We start from the raw sequence: 22,017 nt of genomic DNA, 5'->3' as shown, positions 1-22,017 counted from the left end.
TGGTTTCCAGAGTCCCTTGAACCCAAATCCTTTCTAAAGTTGCCTTCATCTGTGCTTCATGGTACACGAAATACACAGGAGCCTTAAGACATCTTAACTGCAGCATTAACTCAGGTGATCGGCACCTAGGTCTGAGCATCTGGGTTTGTCTAGCTCAGCTGTGTGTGGCCACACCGCAAAGCCTTACCTGAATTACTGTGTCCTCAGTGGTGTGCACTCACCCATGGGTGTTGCTAGGACTGCTGGGGCATATGCCAGGGTTCTTGGCACTGCAGTAAGCTGAGCTATGCTGTGATTCTTTCCCAGTGAATTGTCAGAGAACTTGTCTGTCCCTCAGGGGTAATTGTGGGAAAGCACTGAAGGACCATCAGCCCTCAAGTGGTTTAGCCTGCACCCACATTGCAGAATGGGTGGGTCATCAATCCAAATGAAAGCCTCCTCTGATTTTAAGCTATTGCCTTGGACAATCCAGCTAGCCCAGGCAAGACAATTGTGTGTGTGGATGGGAGGGAGGTTGAGGGCCACACCCAAGTAAAAACCTGTGTTAACTCCGCCATGAAGAAATACCCTAGTCAATGAAGAACTATTCTGTGTTGGTCTACTTCAGACAAGTTTTACTCTGTTGACAACATAGGTCATCTCATTTGGCTCCTCCAGATCATCTCCTAAAGTCACATGCAAAAGGAGATCTTCCACCACACCCTCTCATTGTAGCTATGATCTGTGTATTAGTTGAAGTGGGCTCCTAATTAGACCTCGCTTTCTCTTTTGTTTTCTGATTCAGCAGTTACAGAAAAGGTCCATCTTTTGGTATACCCGGTATTTCTTATCTTTTAGCTTTTGTGGGTAGGCAGAGGGGTCCTTCAAGCCCATGTCAGATCTTAGAGCAGCTTTTCCCCCAGGTAAAAGGTGTGCCCCTCTTGGGGAAAAGGGTGCACAGACAGACCTCCCAACTGTCCTCCAGGATCCCAGCTTTTATTTCTTTTTATAAAAAGTTAGTGTCTAGCTGTTACTTTGTTTTAAAAAAAAACATGTGAAAACATGACCCAAGTGTACATATGCAGCAATGTCTGCCTGAGTCTCCAAAGAGCCTGAAACAGTAGTGTAGAAGTGTGAATTGTGCCATTCATTTCACTGGCTACAACGCCAATGTCAACATTTTAAACTATTCCACTGCTCAGCGAAGCACATAAGAAAGAAGAGGAAGCATCATGTTATAAGAATCTGTACATTCTACTCCGTATGTCTGCATCCTTTAGGTAGGACTTTAACAAATACCTGTCGGGGTTGGAGGGGCATGATTGGTTTCCTTTTTCTGAAGTGGGACCCCTCAACTTTAAAAAGTTTGGGAAATGCTGCCTTAGAAAATTCTAATTTCCTTCCTCTTTTTCCACTCAGATGTCCTGTGTCACTCCAGGCTCTGTATATCAACGTAATCTCAAATAAAATCAACAGTTACTTCAGATTTACACTGATGTAACTAAAAATAGACTCTTTCTCCTTTCCTGTTTGCTCATCCCATACCAGCAGAAATCCTCTTTCTGTTCTGTACCAGCTGGACTGGATGTTTTATCTCTTCCTCTCTTTTGATTTGTCACTGTCACGCCTCAAGTTAGCACTGCTTGATAGACTTAGATAACCTGGAGACATTCTCTGGTTATTGGCACTCTTTAGGGAATTTCCAATGTTTCCCATTTAAACTTGAGGTTTAGCTTGAGACTTCAACCCCTCAGGCTAGTCAGGATGTCAAAGCTTTTCTTTCTTTATTCTTTTGACTGGCTGAGGAGCCAGAGCTCCAAACACCCTTTTAGTGTGACTTCCAGCTCTAAAATGAACTTGAGGGCAGTTAGTTTCCAGATAAATGATGCATACAATCATGTACCCATGTGCTGTTGCAGAGATGCTATACAAAAACTGTCACAGGATGAAGTGCTAGGCAAAGAAATGGCTAATGTTTAAGCTTCCTTTCCTTTTTGAGAACCAGCAGTCCCTAATACAGTGTATCCATGCATCTCAGAGTGGTGATTTAACAGTGCTGTTGGGGAAAGGGAGACTGGTCTCTGCAGATCTGTCGACATACACTGCAAGTGAAGGTGTGATTGTTGCCTGGATAGGCATAGCCACCTTAGCTTTAGGTACAGCTACACCGCATGTGTCTTTTGGTATCGTATAAAGTACACAGCTCCCCTACTAAGGTATAATAGCAGTGTAGCCGGTGAGGCATAGTTTAGGCAAAAAAAGACATACTGAAGGGTGTGGGTACGTACCCAAGTACAGGGGCGGCTCTAGGTTTTTGGCCGCCCCAAGCAGTCATGCCCGGGAGGCGCCCCTGAGCCGCGGGAGCAGCGGACCTCCCGCGGGCATGACTGCAGAGGGTCCACTGGTCGCGCGGCTCGGCTGGACCTCCCGCAGCTGCGGGCGGTTCGCAGGTCCGGCGGCTCCGGTTGAGCTGCCGCAGGCATGCCTGCGGGAGGTCCACTGGAGCCGCCGGCCGAGCGTCCCCTCCGCAGTCATGCCTGCGGCAGGTCCGCTGCTCCCGGGGCTCCGGTGGACCTCCCGCAGGCATGACTGCGGCAGGTCCGCCGGCCCAGCCTGCCGCCCCCCCGGGAAAGGGCCGCCCCAGGCAGGTGCTTGCCCCGCTGGGCTCTGGAGCCGGCCCTGCCCAAGTACATACCCTACATGGCCCTCTACTCGCCCAAGCCCTACCTCCACTGCTATTTTTAGCATTGTAGTGTCCTGCTGACTGCCTGCAGCTGGAGCCTTTCCCCTCTGTGGGAAAAGACTCCCCCTGCAGGGACAGGCTCTGGCAGCTGGGAGGCAGTGGGGAAAGGCTCTGGCAGGGGAGAAGCAGCAGGGAAAATCGTACATACCCTGGGTCCTTGGAGGGCTTGTACTCTGGTTGTTAGCACATGCTGAAGCTCATGTCACCACATCTACACTGCTATTGTTACCCGTGCTAGCTAGATTAAAGCTAGTGTAGTATGCCTACCTGTGCTACAATGACACCTTCACTTGCAGTACAGATATACCCTTAATGTCTTCTAAGAGGAAAAGTAGCACTGTCTCCTCCAACTCAGACTCTTTGGTCTGTTCTTATGAAAACCGTGAAACATACAGACTCCTGTTTGCTAAGTATTCAGGAAAGCAGGATTCTAATTTCATTATCATAATGACCAACTAGAAAAGTGGTACAGCAAGGGGAAAAAAAAAAGTCCCACATCACACACTAGCGTTTGAGGAAGTAACAATTTTCCACTTAGCTTTGGCCCCATTGATCACAGCAAGAAACCCGCTAACCCCACTTCCCTCTTCAGTCCCAGAATGACTCAGTGAAGTCAGGTTTTCTTTTAGGTGAAACATGGAAAAAGTGGCTCATGCCGGAAGGAGAACAGAATAAATGTTTGCAAGTTTTCACAGTTCTAGTGTGCAGACTGTCAATCATCTTCTACTAAGGTAAGGAAGTATTATCTGTACTTTACAAATGGCAAAACGAAGGCACAGTGTTTAAAATTACTTCCATGGGGCCACTCTGCAAAACAGCAGTAGAGCTGTGCTCAAAACCCGTAACTCCCAACTACCAGCACTTCACTCTGACCACTATATTTGGTATCAATGGATCGAATTACTTCAGATACAGAACTATGTAGTGGGCTTACTTGTTTACTCACTTATACCAGTTAAACCCCTATGTAAACTTCAGTGAGTTCAACAGATCTACTCTTAACATACACCCGTGTAAGTGAGATTAAAGTCAGATCCAGTACATAAACTGCTGCATATTTTCATTCCATCCAGTTTGACTTGTCCATTTGCATCAACGCTAAGAAACACAAACTACATGTATATTTATCTTCATTTTAGCACCCCACTTATTTTTGTTAGCAAGCATGTCTTATAATAGTAATTTTGTTCTGACGCATTACTGCTTTCTCTTGTTGCAAAGAGCTAAATAAAATTTTAAAGAGAGAATGAACCTTCAGAAAGGAATTATGAAGATGTCAAATTGGTTTGACAAGGAACTCTTGAGATTTTTCTACCATTCCAAACAAAAAATAGGCCTATGACAGTATTACTTTTGGCATACCGACAAAAACAACGTTTTGATACATCTTTGTATACCGTTTTCAAGTTCATGTGACAAAAGCACCCATTTACTTAATGCCAAATTCTCGCTGCTACTGAGTTAATTACACAGATGTAAATCTGAAGTGAGATCACAATATACAACATATACTTAGAGGAATGATGCGCTTGTGGTTAAGGCATTGGTCTGGAACTTAGGAGAGCTGGGTTCTTTTTCTAGCTCTACTACAGACTACTTGTTTGACCTTAGGCAAGTCATAGACTCTGTGCCTCGGTTTCCCCATTATAAAATAGGGATAATTATGCTTTTGAGTGTCTTGTCTATTTCAACTGTAAACTCTGAGAAATAGGGACTGTCTCTTGCTATGTGTATGTACAATGTCTAGCACAATGTGGATCTTGTTTTAGGGCCAGTAGGTGCTACTGTAATACAAATAATAAATAAGGGAAATAGAAGACTTGTAATTCAGCTGTTCAGATGAGGAATAAAATATGGGTGAGTTTGTGGACCAGTCTTCATATATCATTCTTGAGTGACTGCACTTTTACCTTGTTTCTAGGTAGAGCCATAGCACTGTTAATAACTGTTGTTTTGGGGTAGGTTGGCAGAAGAGGAGCATATTATGAAATGTTTCAAGATCAAATATTTGTGTAGGTTTTGAGTTTTTTCTTCTGTTAGCGGAGACCCTCTTGGTGCTGTAATTTATAACACTAACAATTACAACATTTATACAGATCCTCTGATTCAGCTCTTCAAATTGTTTTGTCCAGGCTGCTTCAGCCTGCCAGTCCAGACCTATCCTTCAATAACCATATGGAAATGTGGGTTGACTCTGCCTCCAGGGACAGGGGCACGGCTGGATAGCTGCAAAGTCTCTCCATGGTCAGTTCTAAGAGGGAGGGAGTTTTCTGTTTACGATTCTCTCAGTGTTGGGTAGGCACAGAGTCAAATCAGGCAGAACAGCTCCAGCTGGTGTCTCACTAGTAAAGCACCAGGTGCAGGATTTAGCCTATAAACAATTAATATAACATTGGTCAACTAACCTGCTCAGTATGTTAAAACAGCAGCCAAAGCAAAGCCCCAAAATATAAATAATTGGAAAAACTGGTTTAATGACTGTCTTTTTTTGTAAGATAAAAAGAGCATTGCGTGTTCCGATGTATCTACTTCATTTAGCAGAGTTTCTAAACTTTAATCTGGAAAACACCCCAAACGGTCTGCAACAAGTACTTATTCGAAATATTTCTTCTTGTTGATTTGCATAATGAACAGTGTGTAACTAGGTGCTCTGTACATTCATAGACAATTAGCTTAAAATGTGTTCCCCATCCAATGCAATTTTGAAATGAAATATTAATGAGAAAAATGTTTAAAAGGGCCTTAAATCCAGTCCCTTATTGGAATTTAATTAGGAGCTTGAGATTGTGGGCACCAGTGAGATGACTGATTGGAAATGTAGGCACAAAAGTACAAATTGGGCTCAGCAATGATAATGACACAGTTTTTATGATGTAGAGAACCTGGAGGCCTGAGGTATCACTAAATCCCCAAAATTTCAATAGGCAACATGTCTACCCTTTGATGCTGTGTATCACTACCCACTGTGCTGTTTGATTTTTTTTTAAAAGGAACATTCACACACAAGTTAAGAAAGGCACCAACTTTCCAAAAATAATGTCTGAGGTTATTTCCCATCATACTGAATGCTAACCTTGTAGATAAACACTGTACTACAAGGATGGCTACAGATCCTTTATGCCATTGCTAAATTAAAATTTAGGCTCCTAAGTGAGATCTACTGCAAAGACTCAATTTCTGCTCTATCAGTAGATTAATTTAAAAACTATTCTGAAATAATAGTGTGCAGTTATTATGGATGCACTGATAGTTACTCCATTGTTAAGTCAAGTTTTGCACTTAAAGAAGGGAATCAGCCTGTTTGTTACATATGAATAATACAGCCCATCCTCCCCAAAATTACAGCACTTTCTCTGAGTACGGAATTAATTTTCTGAGAATTTACAAATAAATCAGATAACTGGATCCAGAATTACAATGGATTAATACTGAGTCCTGTAATAAATTTAGCACCCAGTCCAGACCTATGACATCATAAGGGGGAAAATGAAAAAAAAAATCAAATACTTCTTTTAAAATGAGTTTAATTTAATCTGGGTCCACAAATTCCAATATCCCTTACTCATAATCATATGACTACTGCATGGTTTCTAGTGGGTAATGACAACACTCCTGTAATATAGTTTACCCTAAACTACTGAAATGTGTTCTCAAGCTTAACTTCATCTTAATGTAATAATAATATTAAACTGGGTGTATTATCTATATATGGGAGAGAGCTTCTTCTGTTAAAATAAACAATTCCCTCCCTAGTTTAGACAAGCTGTGTCACTGGATACCACATTAGTAGGTCATGAGAAATATACACCAAGGTCTTCACAAGATATGAGTATAAGGCAATGTATTGATTTTTTTCGGGGAGGGGGAGGAGAGGTCATGCTGTAGATAGATAGTTTCAACTGTCGTTTAACATTGAAGACAGAGTGCTGGGAATTGTCTTGTATGGGGTGAGACGACTCACCAATGCTGTCAATAAAAGTAAGTATACTACATTTTCAAAAACAAATCCTCTATATCTAAATCCTCTACTTCTAAAAAAGGAGGTAACAGCTAAAAAATAGAGAGGGAACAGTGCCTTTCAGCATCTTTCATGCCTAGTATTGGCACTAGTAATACTTTTACCTGACACTTGTATATATAGGCAGGCAAAAACACTGCCACTGACACAAACTATTCCAACCACTTCCTGATTAGATCTGCTCTGTGTATACTGCACAACAATATCTCAGAGAAGTAAATGAACTCTGCCTCAAGCTCAACACAAATCCTCCTGCTTGCTGGTTACGCTAATGCTGCAAGCCAACGTAACTCTGATAGCACCTTAAGACTTGTTTGGTTATTTTTTGCACTGACCTCACTTTTAGGAATCTGAATGTTACTGCTAGGAGACATTAATATAGTGAGAGAGAGATGAAATTATGGTATGGATTTGTGTATGCAGAGGGTGTAGTTTTTGATGGCGTTTATTTTTGTTGTTCCTAAAGTTGTAAGATATATTTGTGGCAGTGGTGGGAAAATTTCCTCAGCTTTCTAATGCAAAGTGGACTTATTCACCTCTCCTCCCCTTTTCAGCTGTGGATATGCAACAGACGTTGCTGCACCTGCATTAGTATGTCAGCACACTAGGCCTTAATAGATCAGAATGTTTTTCAATTTATTTTCTGTGGTTCATATTTTCTTAAAAGCCATTTTAATCCCTACTTCCAACTGGCAGACATTGTAGCTAAGTGGTACTGTATAAATATATGTTTGGTCAATTCCAGTGCAGACACCATACTCTCTCTCTGAATTCTAGTTCAGCAGTTTGCATATAGGAATTAGTGAAGTCAACACACTCTTTTTTTGTCACTGTTGTTTTCACCACAAAGTTCCTCTTCACTCCAGTCTCAGAAGTGAGAGTCCCAGATACATCCCCCAAACCAGCCCTTCCTATACAGTGACACAGTAACAGTAAGCAAGCTGTATAGTCTTATCAGGGGCACAATTTGATTAATTTGAAAACTTTCAGCACAAAAAGCCTTAGAACTATTGATACAGAAACCGTGGTGAGACATTTTTCGTCTAGGCTGAATTAGAACTGATATTTCTTTTACACTCATTAAAAACTGTTTGAAGTAATTTAAAATACAAGATGGGGTTTCCACTTTCAGACAGACATTTCAGAAGTGCTGATTTCCTACCACTCAAAAATGAAGTTAATCAGAGCTGTGGGTACTCAGCACCTCTGAAGAATCACACCCAAGTATGTCAAAAAGTACACCAACACTTGAATATATGCTTAAACCGGGGGCGGGCAAACTTTTTGGCCTGAGGGCCGCATCGGGGTTTCCAAAATTGTATGGATGTCCAGTTAGTGGAGGCTGTGCCTCCCCAAACAGCCAGGCATGGCCCAGCCCCGGCCCCATCTGACCCCTCCTGCTTCTTGCCCTGATGCCCCCCCCCAGGACCCCTGCCCCCATTCAACCCCCCTGTCCTCTGACCACCCCAACCCCTATCCACACCACCACCCCGAACTCCCCTGCCCTCTATCTAACCCCCCTGCTCCCTTACCGCGCTGCGTGGAGCACCAGTGGCTGGCAGCGCTGGAGCCACGTTGCCTGGCCGGAGCCAGCCACGCCACCACGAAGCACAGAGCACTGGGTCAGGCCCAGGCTCTGCAGCCCCATCACCCAGAGCACTGCGCTGGTGGCACAGTGAGCTGAGGCCGTGGGGGAGGGGCTGGGGGCGAGCCTCCTGGGGAGTTGCTCAGGGGCCAGGCAGGACGGTCCCGTGGACCATAGTTTGCCCACCTCTGGCCTAAACCATACGTAGTATAATCTCATACCATACTCAGACAGTGAGTTATCTAGCCACACAGTGGTCAAACTACACAAGGAGAAAACATTTCTCCACGTTACGCATCCCTTAATGTGAGAGTCACTGTAGAGAAGAGGGTGGCACTGACTACTGAGAACAGGTCCAAATTCTCTCTGTGCATAATGTACAACACCCAGGATAATATGTGCAGAGCAAGCATCAATGTGCAAAACTGCATGCATCTATTCAAGAAACCACCACAGCTGCACTAACCATTCTCATGGTCTGTGAGTGACATGACAACAATCTACCGTACTTTAAAAAAATACTGAACAGACGCAGCAGTGGTTCACCATCCATAATGGGCAGCAGAGAAAATAGTTTGTAAAGCTATCACCCCATTACTGGTGATGAGTGACCACCCAGCTACAGCAACCACACAAGCTGTGCCCCAATACTGACTACTGCCTGGCAGTTTGGTTCCAGAGATACCACATCATGGGAAGCTCTGGCTCACCCTCTGTGTGCCACCTTTGGGTCTGGTGACTTAGTTTGGATGCGCAGACCAAGATGAATGGTGGGATGGTGTGGGACTGTACTTGTCTGTGTTTGTATGTCAAAGCCTGAGTGTGTCTTGTGTGACTATGGACACAAGAGATGATCACTGCTTGTGCATCTCACCCTCCAAACTTTTCACTCTGTCAGAGCTCTCTGCATGTCTGAGTGACAGGGATTGGTATGTTCTGGCATACTGGTGAGAGGAGATGGGCTATGTGAAACATAACCCAAGCAAACTCCAAAAGGTAACTAGGAACACAGCAAACGATGGCTTATCATACATGCTTTAATTCTTGCCATCCCATCAACCTTTTGCCAAGAATGAAGCTCCCGCATGGGCATGTGGGGGTGTTCGGGAGCAGCTTCAACACAACAACATGCATCAGAGCTTCTTCTTATGTGTAGTGACTCAAGTACTAAGGTTCCCACTCAGGTTCTTTGCAATTACGTCACACCTTACATCCACATCTTGCATTTCTTTAGCTCAATCAGCTCTATCTTCCCACTTCCTCTGCAGTGGTACAGAATGCTGGATGTTGTGGCACATGGGCATGTTAATTACTGCCAAAATCATGCTGCAACCCTGACCATTCTGTCCCCTCATGTTCCCTGTGTTACAGTTGCTGAAGAACGTTCTCGGAAGAGCATCCACACAGGTCTATATCTTTCTGCTGTCCTCCAGTGTTCAGTCACACAAAACACCTTGCCATGTTCTGTGTGAGAGCAGATTCCCATCTCTTATCATCTGTATTCCCTCTGTCTGAATGATACAGTATTTCTGGGCTGGGCAGGCTTTGAATATGCAAGTGTACTACTACTACTACACTGGCTTCATTTAATGTACCTGGGATAATTCCAATTCCTGTTGTGAGATGTTCCTGTGGGTAATGTCATCTACTGGTTTGCAAGTGATAATCTGCACTGGGCCAGAACTTTTCATAGAAATTGCTTTCTGATGTGCACATCCATTTGTGTAAAGAGTCAGCATAGCTGGATATGATTTGCAGGTGGCTCACAGTATAAGTAATTCCTTTTTCTACCTCTGTCTAGTCACCACGATCCAGCAACTGTCCTGCAGCTTTCTGTATCACTGCTGTGTATTAGTCTGCTGGAGGTGTTTACATTCTGTATCGCAGGCCATATGCTCCCTGTACTATCTTGTAAAGACTCTGCTATCTTGGCAGCTGCCTGTGGCTGATGACTGGACACTGTCCATGTACCATTGTTGTCATTCTTTTCTGACAACAGGTGTTTTCTCTGTCTTGGTGCCTGTGGGATTATGTACTCCTTTTGTTTGTCAACACTGTTCAGAGGCATATGCATGGCTTTGTCCTGATTCACAGCTGAGGCCAATGGCATGAGAGGCAGTTTTAATCATCTCGAACTCATTTTTTGCTTAGATAACCTTCACCCCCAAAAGCTTCTTCCTGCGCATGCCGCCATCATGCACAGCTGAACTTTCTCTGGCATATCCAGTCTCATGGGCGTGATCTCACAGTCTGCTTGTCCACAAAGATAGTAATTTGAGTTTGTCTCTTGAGGTAGAGTATCGTGCCTGGATTTTTCCAGCTTCTATGCAGCCTTTGGATTTAACTGGTGGTAATACATAGTGGCAGCTTGTCCAGATCGCTACCCCATATTGCAACAGTTCATTTTTTGAATTTGCATGGCTGGGCAGCAGGGGGTACATATACTCATATATACTACTATGGAATGTGAAATAAGGTTTACTTCCTGTGTAATTAATTTGCTTGCTGGAAGTGGTGCAAAGCAATTAAACTTTCTCAATATGTAAGCTTCAGCCCAAGGTATCCCAGTGTGGAATTGGGCCATGGTGAATTTATACTACTCCCAAGGGCAACAAGTGTAACTATGGATTTATTATCTGACCACTCAGTTTATAGCCAAAAAGAGGCTGTCCTCCCATTTATTTTTGACAGGAAATGTATCTCAAACTACTTCATTATTTTAGACTTTGCTCAAGGATACAAACTGTACGATCTGACATCTTTATTTACAAAATGATTGCAAAACAAGATACCAAAAAGATGACAAACATCCAGGATTTGTATCCAGATAACATTTATATTGAATATCTATACTCCAAACATTTATATACTTCTGAAAGGAAAAATAATTTGTTCAAAGGGATTCAAATAGAATAAAAAAAGTGTGGTACAGGTAGACGAGGAAACAAGCATTATGATTTTGCTCCATGTTAAAATATCATTATTGTCGTACACTAGAGAAAACTAATTATCACTAGCTGTCTATATTTCTCTGATGCATTAATGCTATTTCTTACATCTGTGTTAAAATCACTGCCTTAGGGTCTGATCGTGCTTCTGCTGAAGTCATTAGCAGTTTTCCCATTATCTTCAATGGCGGAAAGATTGGTCCCTTCATTTTGGTTTTGGCCTTGCTTTCCTAAATATCTGCCCCCTATTCTGCAATTTTCACCCAAAGGTGAAAAAGATTTATCTGTTTTAAAGGAATCCCAAGGAAGTTAGTACAATTTCCCCCAATCCTCTTATGTTGTCTAGAAAGCACTTACCTCATACAAATGATCATCTGTACCAAATGAAATATCCTCCACAACCTGTTAGGGATATGTCATAAGATAAACATAATACATTATGTATAAACACGAGGATTTTAATGTAATTGTGTAGCAGCAGTATAGCATAGTAAAAATTACACAGGCTGAACTCTTATATTGTTTTGCAGCATAAGTAGAAAGAAAGAAGATAGAAGTCATCAAAGGAGAAACCTGAAAGCTATTTTCCACGGAGCTTATTATGGAATAGCAGCCAGGCCATATTTCAGTCTACAGTTTCTGTTATAAACAAGCGTGATTTTTGCTCCTCCCCCTCAAATCTACAAACAAATGAATATCATCTTCAAAATCAGTAGATGGAGTTGAGGTGGAATCTTCTATCAAGTTTGTAAAGAACAGTATAAGTTCAAAAATTGTATGTGGAAAGCAAAACTTGTTCTAACTTTTTTTTTAGCCACTCTGTAACAAAAAGCTGAAAGAATGAGAGAGGTGAAATGTAGATTATTAGATTTATTTGGTCAATATATTGTCCAAAGAACCAACGATTATCAGATTAAACTCTAATTTATAAATTAAGATTGTCGGCCCCAATCATCTACGTGACACTGCACGAGTACATCCTTGCGCCAGTGCAGCGTCCTACTGATGTCCCACACAGACACCATGGTCTGCACATACAGATTTTTTTTTTACAGACATGGAAGACTTCCCTGAACTGATCCATAAGGCTACTATCTTCGCCTTCTTCAAGGCACATTTCTACTATGATACAAGAAATTAGAAAATATTTAAATGGCTAGGCTGAGGGGTAGTTGGGGAAGTCATGAAACTGTAAAATTAGATATTAGTATCTCTCACACACACTATTTTTAGCTCTATTCAAGTGAGGGCTACAGTTAGTGTTTTGACAAAGCAACACACAGTATCAGAGACCTGTATATAGGAAACAAATGATAAAACATAGAATATTCTTGGTGAACTTTTCAGAACTTCACCTCTACAAAGAAGGGAACTCTGCAAAGACATTAACTCTGTCTTCAGTTTTTGTTTGTTGCTTAGTGCATTTTTTGGTTTTTACTATGTTTCATGTTCTTGGAAGGATTAAATTTTATGAGATACAGATGTCTTCATTAAAAAGCTAGTCTTTACCCAGAGATAACACACAGTGGTATCTGAAACTTCTCAGGATTTCCTTATGGTTAGACTGGGCAGTGACATCGTTGTGTAGTAAATGTGGGTAAATACTGGCTGTACAATGGTGACCTGAGCACTGTATACAAGCCTGTTGTTACAGAATCCCTTTGCAGGTTGGATTAAGGATATAGAAAACATACTCAAACACTGACCTTCACTGATGCTCAATGTTGACATTTAAGGTAGATAAATTTAAAGTCTCCAAATGATTTTTGAATCTCTACAAATACAATATTTAATTAAACTAATATGAAAGTACATTTTGTTTAGATTTCTAAAAAAGTGTTGCCCTTTACATCTGGCATATTTACTTCCTGGATCAGAGGGTACTTTAATCTATGGTAATGTGTTGCATCCCACTGACAAAGGCTTTATTGCTGACTGCTATCACCAAATTCTGACAAACACTATATCACATACAGTTTTGACTTAATTTTTAACATTTGTCATTTTAAAAGTATACTGTTATTTCTTTTTTAGTGAGAGTCCATTTCAATATCACAGAGTATTAATATCTCAAACATAGTTAATCAAACAAAATGCTGTGTAATCATATAGCACCTTTTCAACAAGGATCTGAAAGCATTTTACAAACCTTCTTTACAGATGGGAACACTGAGGTATAGAGAGGAAAGGTGACTTGCTCAAGATCAAGCAAATTAATAGCACAGCTGGAAGAGAACCTGGCAACCTGATCTCTACTCTAACAATACACACTCTGTTTCAAGCATTGAGATGGAATTATACATGTTACAAATGACTGATGTGGTAGCTACCAAACATGTTGGCTTACCAAAGGTAATACTACTACATTTTGTTTTTTTACCTTGAAACTTTAATCACCTGAATTCTCTTGAAATCTAGTAGGTGTTTCCTTCCTTCATAAGGTTAAAGAGGGAACACTGCACAGCATGCCAGAAGAAGAAGAAAAAAAGGACAGGTCAGGAAATGAAACGTGAAGGTTCATGGGTATACATGATCATACAGATACCAGGTGTTAGAGAGATTTTAACACATACAAATCTACACAGATATTAGTTGTCAGCAGTGCCTCTGATGTTGCTTACTAGGAAAATATCAACAAACAAAAGTCAAAGCAAGGACACACAAGGAGAGATGCAATGTGCAGGTGTTAATATCTTGAGAAATGAAGTGTTATTGTATATAAGGCTGGGTAAAATCCTGGTATAATTCAGAAATTACCCAGAAACAAACTATGAAAAAAATTCCAACCTCCTCCACTTCTAAGAAACCAGAGTAAAAATACTTGGAGTCAATTTAGAGCTACATAAAATTTTAAGGAACAATTCTAGGACCTACTGGGACCATGGCAGAATCACACTCAATTGCCATGATTGGTTTGGTTCCTTCAGACTAAAGGTGGCTCCATGGTGTTCTTTCTTAATTCCAGCAAGTTAATTTTGGTTCCTGATAGAAGAACCATACCTGAAGTTGCCAGAATCTGTCTTGGCTCTGACTGGTGCAGGAGTACTTTGGCTTGGTTCAGACTGATTAGTGTTGTTTATGGATTTGTTCCAATAAGTTAAAGAAGACTGCTGTTCTAACTAGCTGTTGGTAGTTCCAGTAGGGTGCCATTTATTCTCAGGTGCTTTTGGCTGTTCCAGGATAATTCTGGCTGGTCCCATCTGATTTAGTTCTGGCACAAACCAGTAAAGGTGCTTCTACCAGCAGGGTTGTCATGGATTATAGATGTTTCCCCAGCTCTGCAGTTGGTTTTACAGCGGAAGTTTGTTAGATATGGTTATTCGGTGATGCCACAGGTAGTTTCAAGAGTGCTTTGGCAATTTTCAGGGAGTTTATTGTCCCATTAAACACAGTATATTTAATTTTGAGTTCTACATATGCAGGTTAAAAAGAGAATAGTATTTGTGAAGATCACTGAGTCTTCAGTGTAAGTACAACTATAAAATATATTCCAACTGTCTTAAGAAATACAGGGATAAGGCTGTCAGATAATAAACTTATGATCACACAGGAAAGTAAGATATCTGGAACTTTGAAAGCATGCAAAGCCTGAACGATCATGACTGAGCATGTGATATTCTGTGATCTACTGAGGATATATCTTTAAAAATAATAATAAAATAAACAAGTCTTTATTGTCAAGGAGCAAATCCACTAGGATCGTGAATGCCTGGCTGTTCCCCTTCTCCTGTTTCAAAACCATTTTTCATAAGAATAGTCTAAGTTTTTAATGAAACCTATGAGCAAAAGTTAATCGTATGTGAGGAAATTGTATTTATAATACATCACCATGAACCCAGGACCCAGTTTACAATAATGTTTTGTCAGAGGTAACAAGATAAATGACTGGAAGTGAAAGTATATGAAGTAGTTATTGGTAATACTGACAAATGAACCACTAGAATTCCAGCCTTCAACTCCTCACTCATAACATTTCAGTATAAAGTGAAACAATTGCCAGGCTGCCAGTGTATGTGTGTGTGCATATGTATTATTATATCCTTTCTGTCAAGGTTTTGAATCTAACAATTCTGCAAGCTCCAACAGAAATGATGCCTCTGTTCCTCTTTTTTGAAAAGAAGTTAATATTCTTCAAAGGATACCACTCCTCTTTTGATACCCCATAGCCTAAAACAGAGATAAGATAGTTAAAGGGGGTCACCCCCATAAAAGTGAGCTCAATCTTATCAAGATATGTATCTTAGAAGGACTCCATAAGGACTCAAAGAATACCATCAAATAATTTGGTAAATGCACGTTCTTCCTTAAGTGAGTATCTATAATCTCCATCCCTTGTCATATGATAAATCATCATGTGGTTGATTACTAATGATCATCATTAAGCTGTTCCCTAAGAGATACCTTAAAACCCTTTCAGTGGTCAAATGAAAGAGTAACTAAAAGGTATACAACCTATTTAGCCATAGACAGAGCTATTTTTAAACAACCACAGAAGTTCCACAGTTATACATCATGACAGAAAGTTTAAATGCTGGAAAAGAGATGCCAGACCTCTGAAGTAAGTGCATTTACAGATCAGAGGACTTGCTTCCTTCCTTTACCCAGTTTCTCTTTCTCAAATTATTGCCATGGCTATAGAAAGGTGTAATGTGTTTATTAAATATTCCACCCCATAACTGGCTGTTAGGAGGTGTTTGTGAAAGATACACTCCATGCCTTCTCTCAATAGACATACACTGCCCAACATTCCTGTTCAGATGCTACTAGCCTGTTATGCTTCTGTCTAAACCACAGCACCAACTGAGAAAATCGTGGTAAAATTTGTTTTCAGTCGTGTAGCTGTCTTGGTCCCAGGATATTACAGATTATTGTAATGAGCCAGAAGAAAGAAAAAAAAACCCGTGAAAAGCACCTTCAAAAGGTGAGTCTGGGAACTTAAGTTCATAACTCTGCTAGACAACAAAAAACGTGGACTGAATAAAGACATTGGATTTATAGCTCATTACAACAATCTGTAACCCACTAACCTTCCTTTGTCACACAACCGTAGAGGTGTAAACTATCCACTTCACCTTGAATGGTCTCTTGCAACAGGTGTTAACTCCTTATCTATTCCACCTTGTATTTAGCTGTGATATTCTGAGTACCTTTCCAAGAAGAGCTCTGTGTAAGCTCGAAAGCTTGTCTCTTTCACCAATAAAAGTTGGTCCAATAAAATAAATTACCTCATCCATTTTGTATCTCTAATATCCTGGGACCAACACAACTACCACAACCAACCACGGAAGATATCAAATTTCACTGTCTGAAATGGAAATTCCACAACATGAAGAAAAAGGAAACCAAACTTAACAGCGTCCTCTACTTCCTGAGCAAATTTAAGAGGACTCCCAGAGGACTAACCATCTATAACCCTCTGACCACTTAACTACACACAACTCTAAATATGCTAAAGAGCTCTGCAGAAGGACTTCAGAAAAACTGAGGAACCATCTCCAGCACCTCACATATTCCAGAAGGGACACCCCTCAAATAAGAAATTATCACATGCTCCCATATGCTGAAAAGAAAAAAAAATCAGGAATCCTACCTGGAGATCACGCAAGAAAGCCAAAACAACTGTAACCCCACCCCCACCCCATCCAACACAAAATCAAAAAATGGAAATAACTACAACAAATCCACAACCTACAGAACACCACTTCCAGGAGAAACCATGACACCAGGATCCACCAGATGGATACTAGGTGACACCCCAACATCATCAACTTATCAAGGCTACTTCTTACCAGAGCTGAATTATCTACTTTCCCAGGGACTGAATTTCTGCCCCACCACAGAATTTGATACCATACTAACATGTGAGAACTAGAAGAATTATTTCACTGATTCTTCCTCAAAGAAGTACTTCACAACAAAGATAATACTGTTCATAGTATTGTCCCCAGTGATGGTTATAAGAAAAAGGAATCATCTGACTGGACACCCCACAGTGGACGAAACCACACACTTGATTGCTTCAAGGAAAAATTTGACTGTGAAATCCCAAAACATCATATCCACTACAATCTCTCCATTGTGGAGAGGACAGCTATACAGTCTCTGAAATCCAACCACCGGATAGTGATCAAACCAGCAGATAAAGAGAGCCATCATAATCCTCAAATGTGATGATTATGTCAATGAGGCCAGCTGACAACTCTCTGATGCCACCTACTATAATAAAGTAAGAGAAGACTCCACACCACAATTCACCCAGGAATGTAAGGATATCCTCAAATCCTTCCCAAAACAACTCCAGGAGAAACTATAGAACCCCATACCTCTTGAACCCACCCCAAGGACCTTCTTCATGCTTCCCAATATACACAAACAAGAGAACCCACACAACCCATCATATCTGGCCATGGCATGCTTACTGAAGGAATATCGGGACTCAGAGAAACCATCCTCAAACCACTCACCACTCAGTTTCCTACAGGACACAACTGACATTCTCCATAAACTCTGCAACATTAACAGCCTTCCTCCAAACACCATATTGCCACAATGGATGTCACCTCCCTATATACCAACATCCCTCACAATGAGGGAATTGCCTTCTACCTCAAATATCTACAGGACAATGGACAACACTCATATCCACACCAACCTCACCCAATTCATTCTCACCTGTAAAATTTTATGTTCAACAACACACACTTTGCCCAGACCATGGGAACAGCCATGGGTACTAGGATGCCTCCCCAATATGCCAACCTGTTCATGGACCACCCCAAAGAATAATTTTTTGAAAAATGCATCATGAAACCAATGATAGTCCTGGGATACATCAATGATATTTTCATCCTCTGGAGAGACAATCTAAACTCCTCTGTAGATTCCCACCACAACTTCAACAACCACTACCCATCCACCAAACTCTCTCTATAACACTCCCGCACCAGCATCAACTTCCTGGACACCATGATCAGCTTCAATAATGGAACCATACAGGAAACTACATATGAGAAACCCGCAGATCACCACACTTACCTTCACAGATCTAGTAACTACCCCAAATACCAAGAAATCTGTTATCTACAGCCAGGCACTCAGATAACAAAGAATATGCGCCGAGGAGAAAGTCTAGGATATGTACCTTAATGCACTTAAAACTGCCTTCACCAAACAATGACACTCCACCAGAGAAGTAGATTGCATGATTAAATGGGCCATCCAAATATCCTGAGAGAACCTGCTTCGATATAGGAAAGAAAACCCCTCTGACTGCACATCCGTATTTATCACCTACCACCCCACCATGGAAACCATACAGGGTATTACAACCCATACTCGATGGGGACCACATCCTGAAATAAATCTTTCCCAAAAGCTGTCTTCAGGACTTCAAACGATCCTCCAATGTTGCCAGTATCAGCAGAAATAAGCTCCCCCCAGAACAGGACATAACTCAAAGTGACATCAGACCCTGCCATAACAACAGATTCAAAACCTGCAGATATATCTTCATAGCTATGATTATCAACACCCCCACAACACACCTTTCAGGATCCATGGGTCCTACACATGCCTATCACACCATATGGTTTATCTCATGCAGTGCACTAAATGCCCCAATAACAACTATGTGGGTGAAACCAAACAATCACCAAGCTCTTGAATAAACTCACACGGAAAAATAAGAAAAAACACCATATTGCTGGTGGGTGAACACTTTTCATAAAATTATCACTCTGTCTGACCTTTCAGTCATGGTCCTCAAAGGACACCTAAACATCTTCAAAAGATGAGCCTAGGAACTTAAATTCATAACTCTGTAGATACCAAAAAATCACGGACTTAATAAAGACACTGGATTTATGACTCATTAGAACAATCGTTAATCTTTCTTTGTAATTCCAGAGCAATTTGGTTGATTTCAATGGAGTTAATCCAAGATTTATGCTGCTGCAACTGAGATTGGAATTTGCCTCTACTAGCCTTGACTGTAGAAGAATCAGTCACAGTCAATCCCAAACCTCCCTAGATTCTCAGTTATACTTTTGGAAGAAGTCAAGCTTTACCCAAGCAACAGAATTGCTGGCATTATCTTTGCAGATTCACCAAGGACAGCAGATAAAATAAAAAAAATCACAGCTGGCCATTTAGGATGAAAATGCCCTCTGTGTTACAAGTTGTCCAGCTATGTAAAACATTTTATTTTACAAAAGGTTGACATTACCATTCACAGCCTGATTCAGAATAGAATTTTACTAGACCAGACGGGAATTTACAGTAGGGTAATGGCCTGACTTCTGCTAAATCTCAGTCAACAGAAATGCACAATTAAATATCAATTTTCTACGTGGTTCAAAGTTCAATGGCTGTTAACAGTAAGTGCTCTTAAGCACACGTTTAATTTTTGACGACAAAATTCTAAAGAAATAAAAACAATGCATGTCATAGGGTTTGTTTGTCACATTACATGGTGTTGTTGGATGGTATGACTCCTTAACAGCGTGCTTATCCTTGCAGTGCTGTTAAATGATTATTGGGTAGTTGTAAATATTTAAGACAGAAATTCCAAAGCAAACCACAAAACTTAAAAGAAATATGTCAAGCCCTTTAAGCTTCCTCATTTTTTCCTTTTTAATATTTGATGCAAACTGGAAGTCTGCCCAGCATCTGAACTGGAAAGACTTAGACCATTCCACCGACATTAGGGGACCCTGCTTCTCCTCTCCCTCATGCTGATGTAAATCAGGAATAAAAAGTCAATTGAGTCACACTAGCATGAAACTGATGTAAGTGAGAGGAGACACTGTTGACAATTTGTGTTAAATCCATAAAGAATCTTATGAGAATATTTTCTCCCAAAAATCAATATGTACGTTACATATTCTTTCTTTCTTAATTTCGAAAAGATTGATGGTGAAAGGAAAAAGGATTGACAGAGTTTTCATAAAGCTATTTTATTTTTGTCCTTATTTGAGGCCAAATCTAAAGTTAATTCTTAATCTGCTTTGCTGACCCTTAACCCTTCCTCTCAAAATGAAAAACAATGACATCATTCAACAATCTGCAGAAAACGCTAGATACCTCTTTGAGTTCACGGCATTTGGTTTGAGCAGTGGGGCATGGAACAGCGCCCCGCTCTGTGCCTTTTGGAAAGTGGCTTTCTTTTCCTCTCGCTGTGTCCGAACAGTGATCATCAGCGGCATCCATCTCATCTGTTCGGCCCTCTTCTCCCTCTGAAACACAGCAACCAGCTTCTTTCAGCTGAAACCCTTGGATCAACAGCTGACAGGCCTCCAAGTCAGCTTCCCACACTCTTTCGAGCAGCTGGTTCCCACAGCTGAAATAAAAGCCAGAGGAAAATAAAAATTTATTTCAGGGAGAATAGTTCCTAACATACAACTTTTTTTTAAACCTAATCAAAAGGGCAGGTCAATGCTCTCATAAAGAGCTCAGCACTTTTTAAAATGGTAATGAGTTATTTCAAGCTGAGAAGCAGTAGAGGGATTTATCTACTGCAAAGTGGATGTCAAGAAAAATCTGTTAAAATGCTGTTACCTTCTGTGGTGTGTACAGTAGGTAGATTAGACCCCATTCTAATTTTACTGAAGTCAATGGAAGTTTTGTCATTGACCTCAATGGGAGCAGGATCAGAGCCTTACTCATTCTCAGTGGCTTTATATCTGTACTGTAAAAAAGTACTCACATAATCTTCCTCAAGTTGTTCTGAGAGAGAACGTTATCACTTCAACTAAAATATTATTTGCTGCATTAAATATGTTGGTCAAATTATACTTTAAGAAAAAAATGTATGTAACTTTTCAGATTCTTGTTAGAGTGAAACTTAGACAAAAATCTAAAGCATCGGTCAATCAAGTTTTATTAATTAAATTAGAGCTGTTTTTACTCTCCCTCAGCCTTCTCCTATCTTTTTTGTCTATTTTCCCCAACCTCACTTTGTGGTATTGTACTGTTCCCTTTTTTTCCAGCAGAAGAAGGAGTTGAAAGGAGGTTTCTGTTTAGAATTTCTTAATATTTTGCACGTCTGTATCTTCTTTCAATCAAAGATCTTTAAGTGCTTTATGAATATTATCCTGAAAACCCTTCATGTACAGTTCTTCCATTGATGTCAATGAGAATTCCATGCATGCAAGGTTTTGCAGCATCATGTACTTAAACTTCTCAGTACCATCATGACACACAGGCATATATTATCTTCATTTTACAAATGCTGAATCCGAAACACAGAGAGGTTAAATTACTCTCTGAAGTACAGTGAAGTGAGTCATTGGCAGAGAAGGGAATAGAACCCACAAGTCTTGACTCCCATTTCACTGCTCTAATGTCTAGATTTATCTTAACATCTAATAACTGCAGCATTTTCTATCAATGTCCTTCAGATCTATCAGTTATAAGTTAAAAAATTTAAACAAACCAAACTGTTATTCCAACTTTCTTGACAAATATCTGTGGTAATCAAATATCTGATTTAAAGATTTTTACTCTGAACACAGAATAAATTAATTGCAGTTAGTAATAAAATGCTTATTTGAGTGACAAGTTTTTACTTTGAACAACAGTATTTGTTACTGCACAAATAAAACTTACCAACCCAAACTTGAAGCTGCAATATTTTCAGAGTATAAGTGTGAATAATTGGGAGTCAGAAATGGAGCCACTGGATTAGTGCTTACAGTTTGTATGGATGCATATTTAATTAAGGTGGAATGTGACATGAGGTCTTCAA

General features: G+C 40.5%; 1 protein-coding gene and 1 long non-coding RNA gene across 2 annotated transcripts in view; one reads left to right on the top strand and one right to left on the bottom strand.

The window, feature by feature from the left end:
- Nucleotides 1–22,017, bottom strand: part of DISC1 (DISC1 scaffold protein) — a 356,636-nt gene that overhangs the window by 18,908 nt on the left and 315,711 nt on the right. The window contains 1 exon segment of the mRNA XM_045011010.1: nucleotides 20,355–20,610. Coding sequence (XP_044866945.1) covers nucleotides 20,355–20,610 — 256 coding nt within the window.
- LOC123367025 lies at nucleotides 3,036–13,568 on the top strand. The gene is made up of 3 exons (XR_006578266.1): nucleotides 3,036–3,453; nucleotides 11,804–12,048; nucleotides 13,434–13,568. It is a non-coding gene; the product is annotated as an uncharacterized LOC123367025 (long non-coding RNA).

This window comes from Mauremys mutica, chromosome 3, assembly GCF_020497125.1.
Source record: "Mauremys mutica isolate MM-2020 ecotype Southern chromosome 3, ASM2049712v1, whole genome shotgun sequence".
Classification (NCBI taxonomy): Eukaryota; Metazoa; Chordata; order Testudines; family Geoemydidae; genus Mauremys; species Mauremys mutica.
The sequence above is the reverse complement of the archived record's forward strand: the minus strand, read 5'-3'. Positions and strand labels throughout refer to the sequence as shown.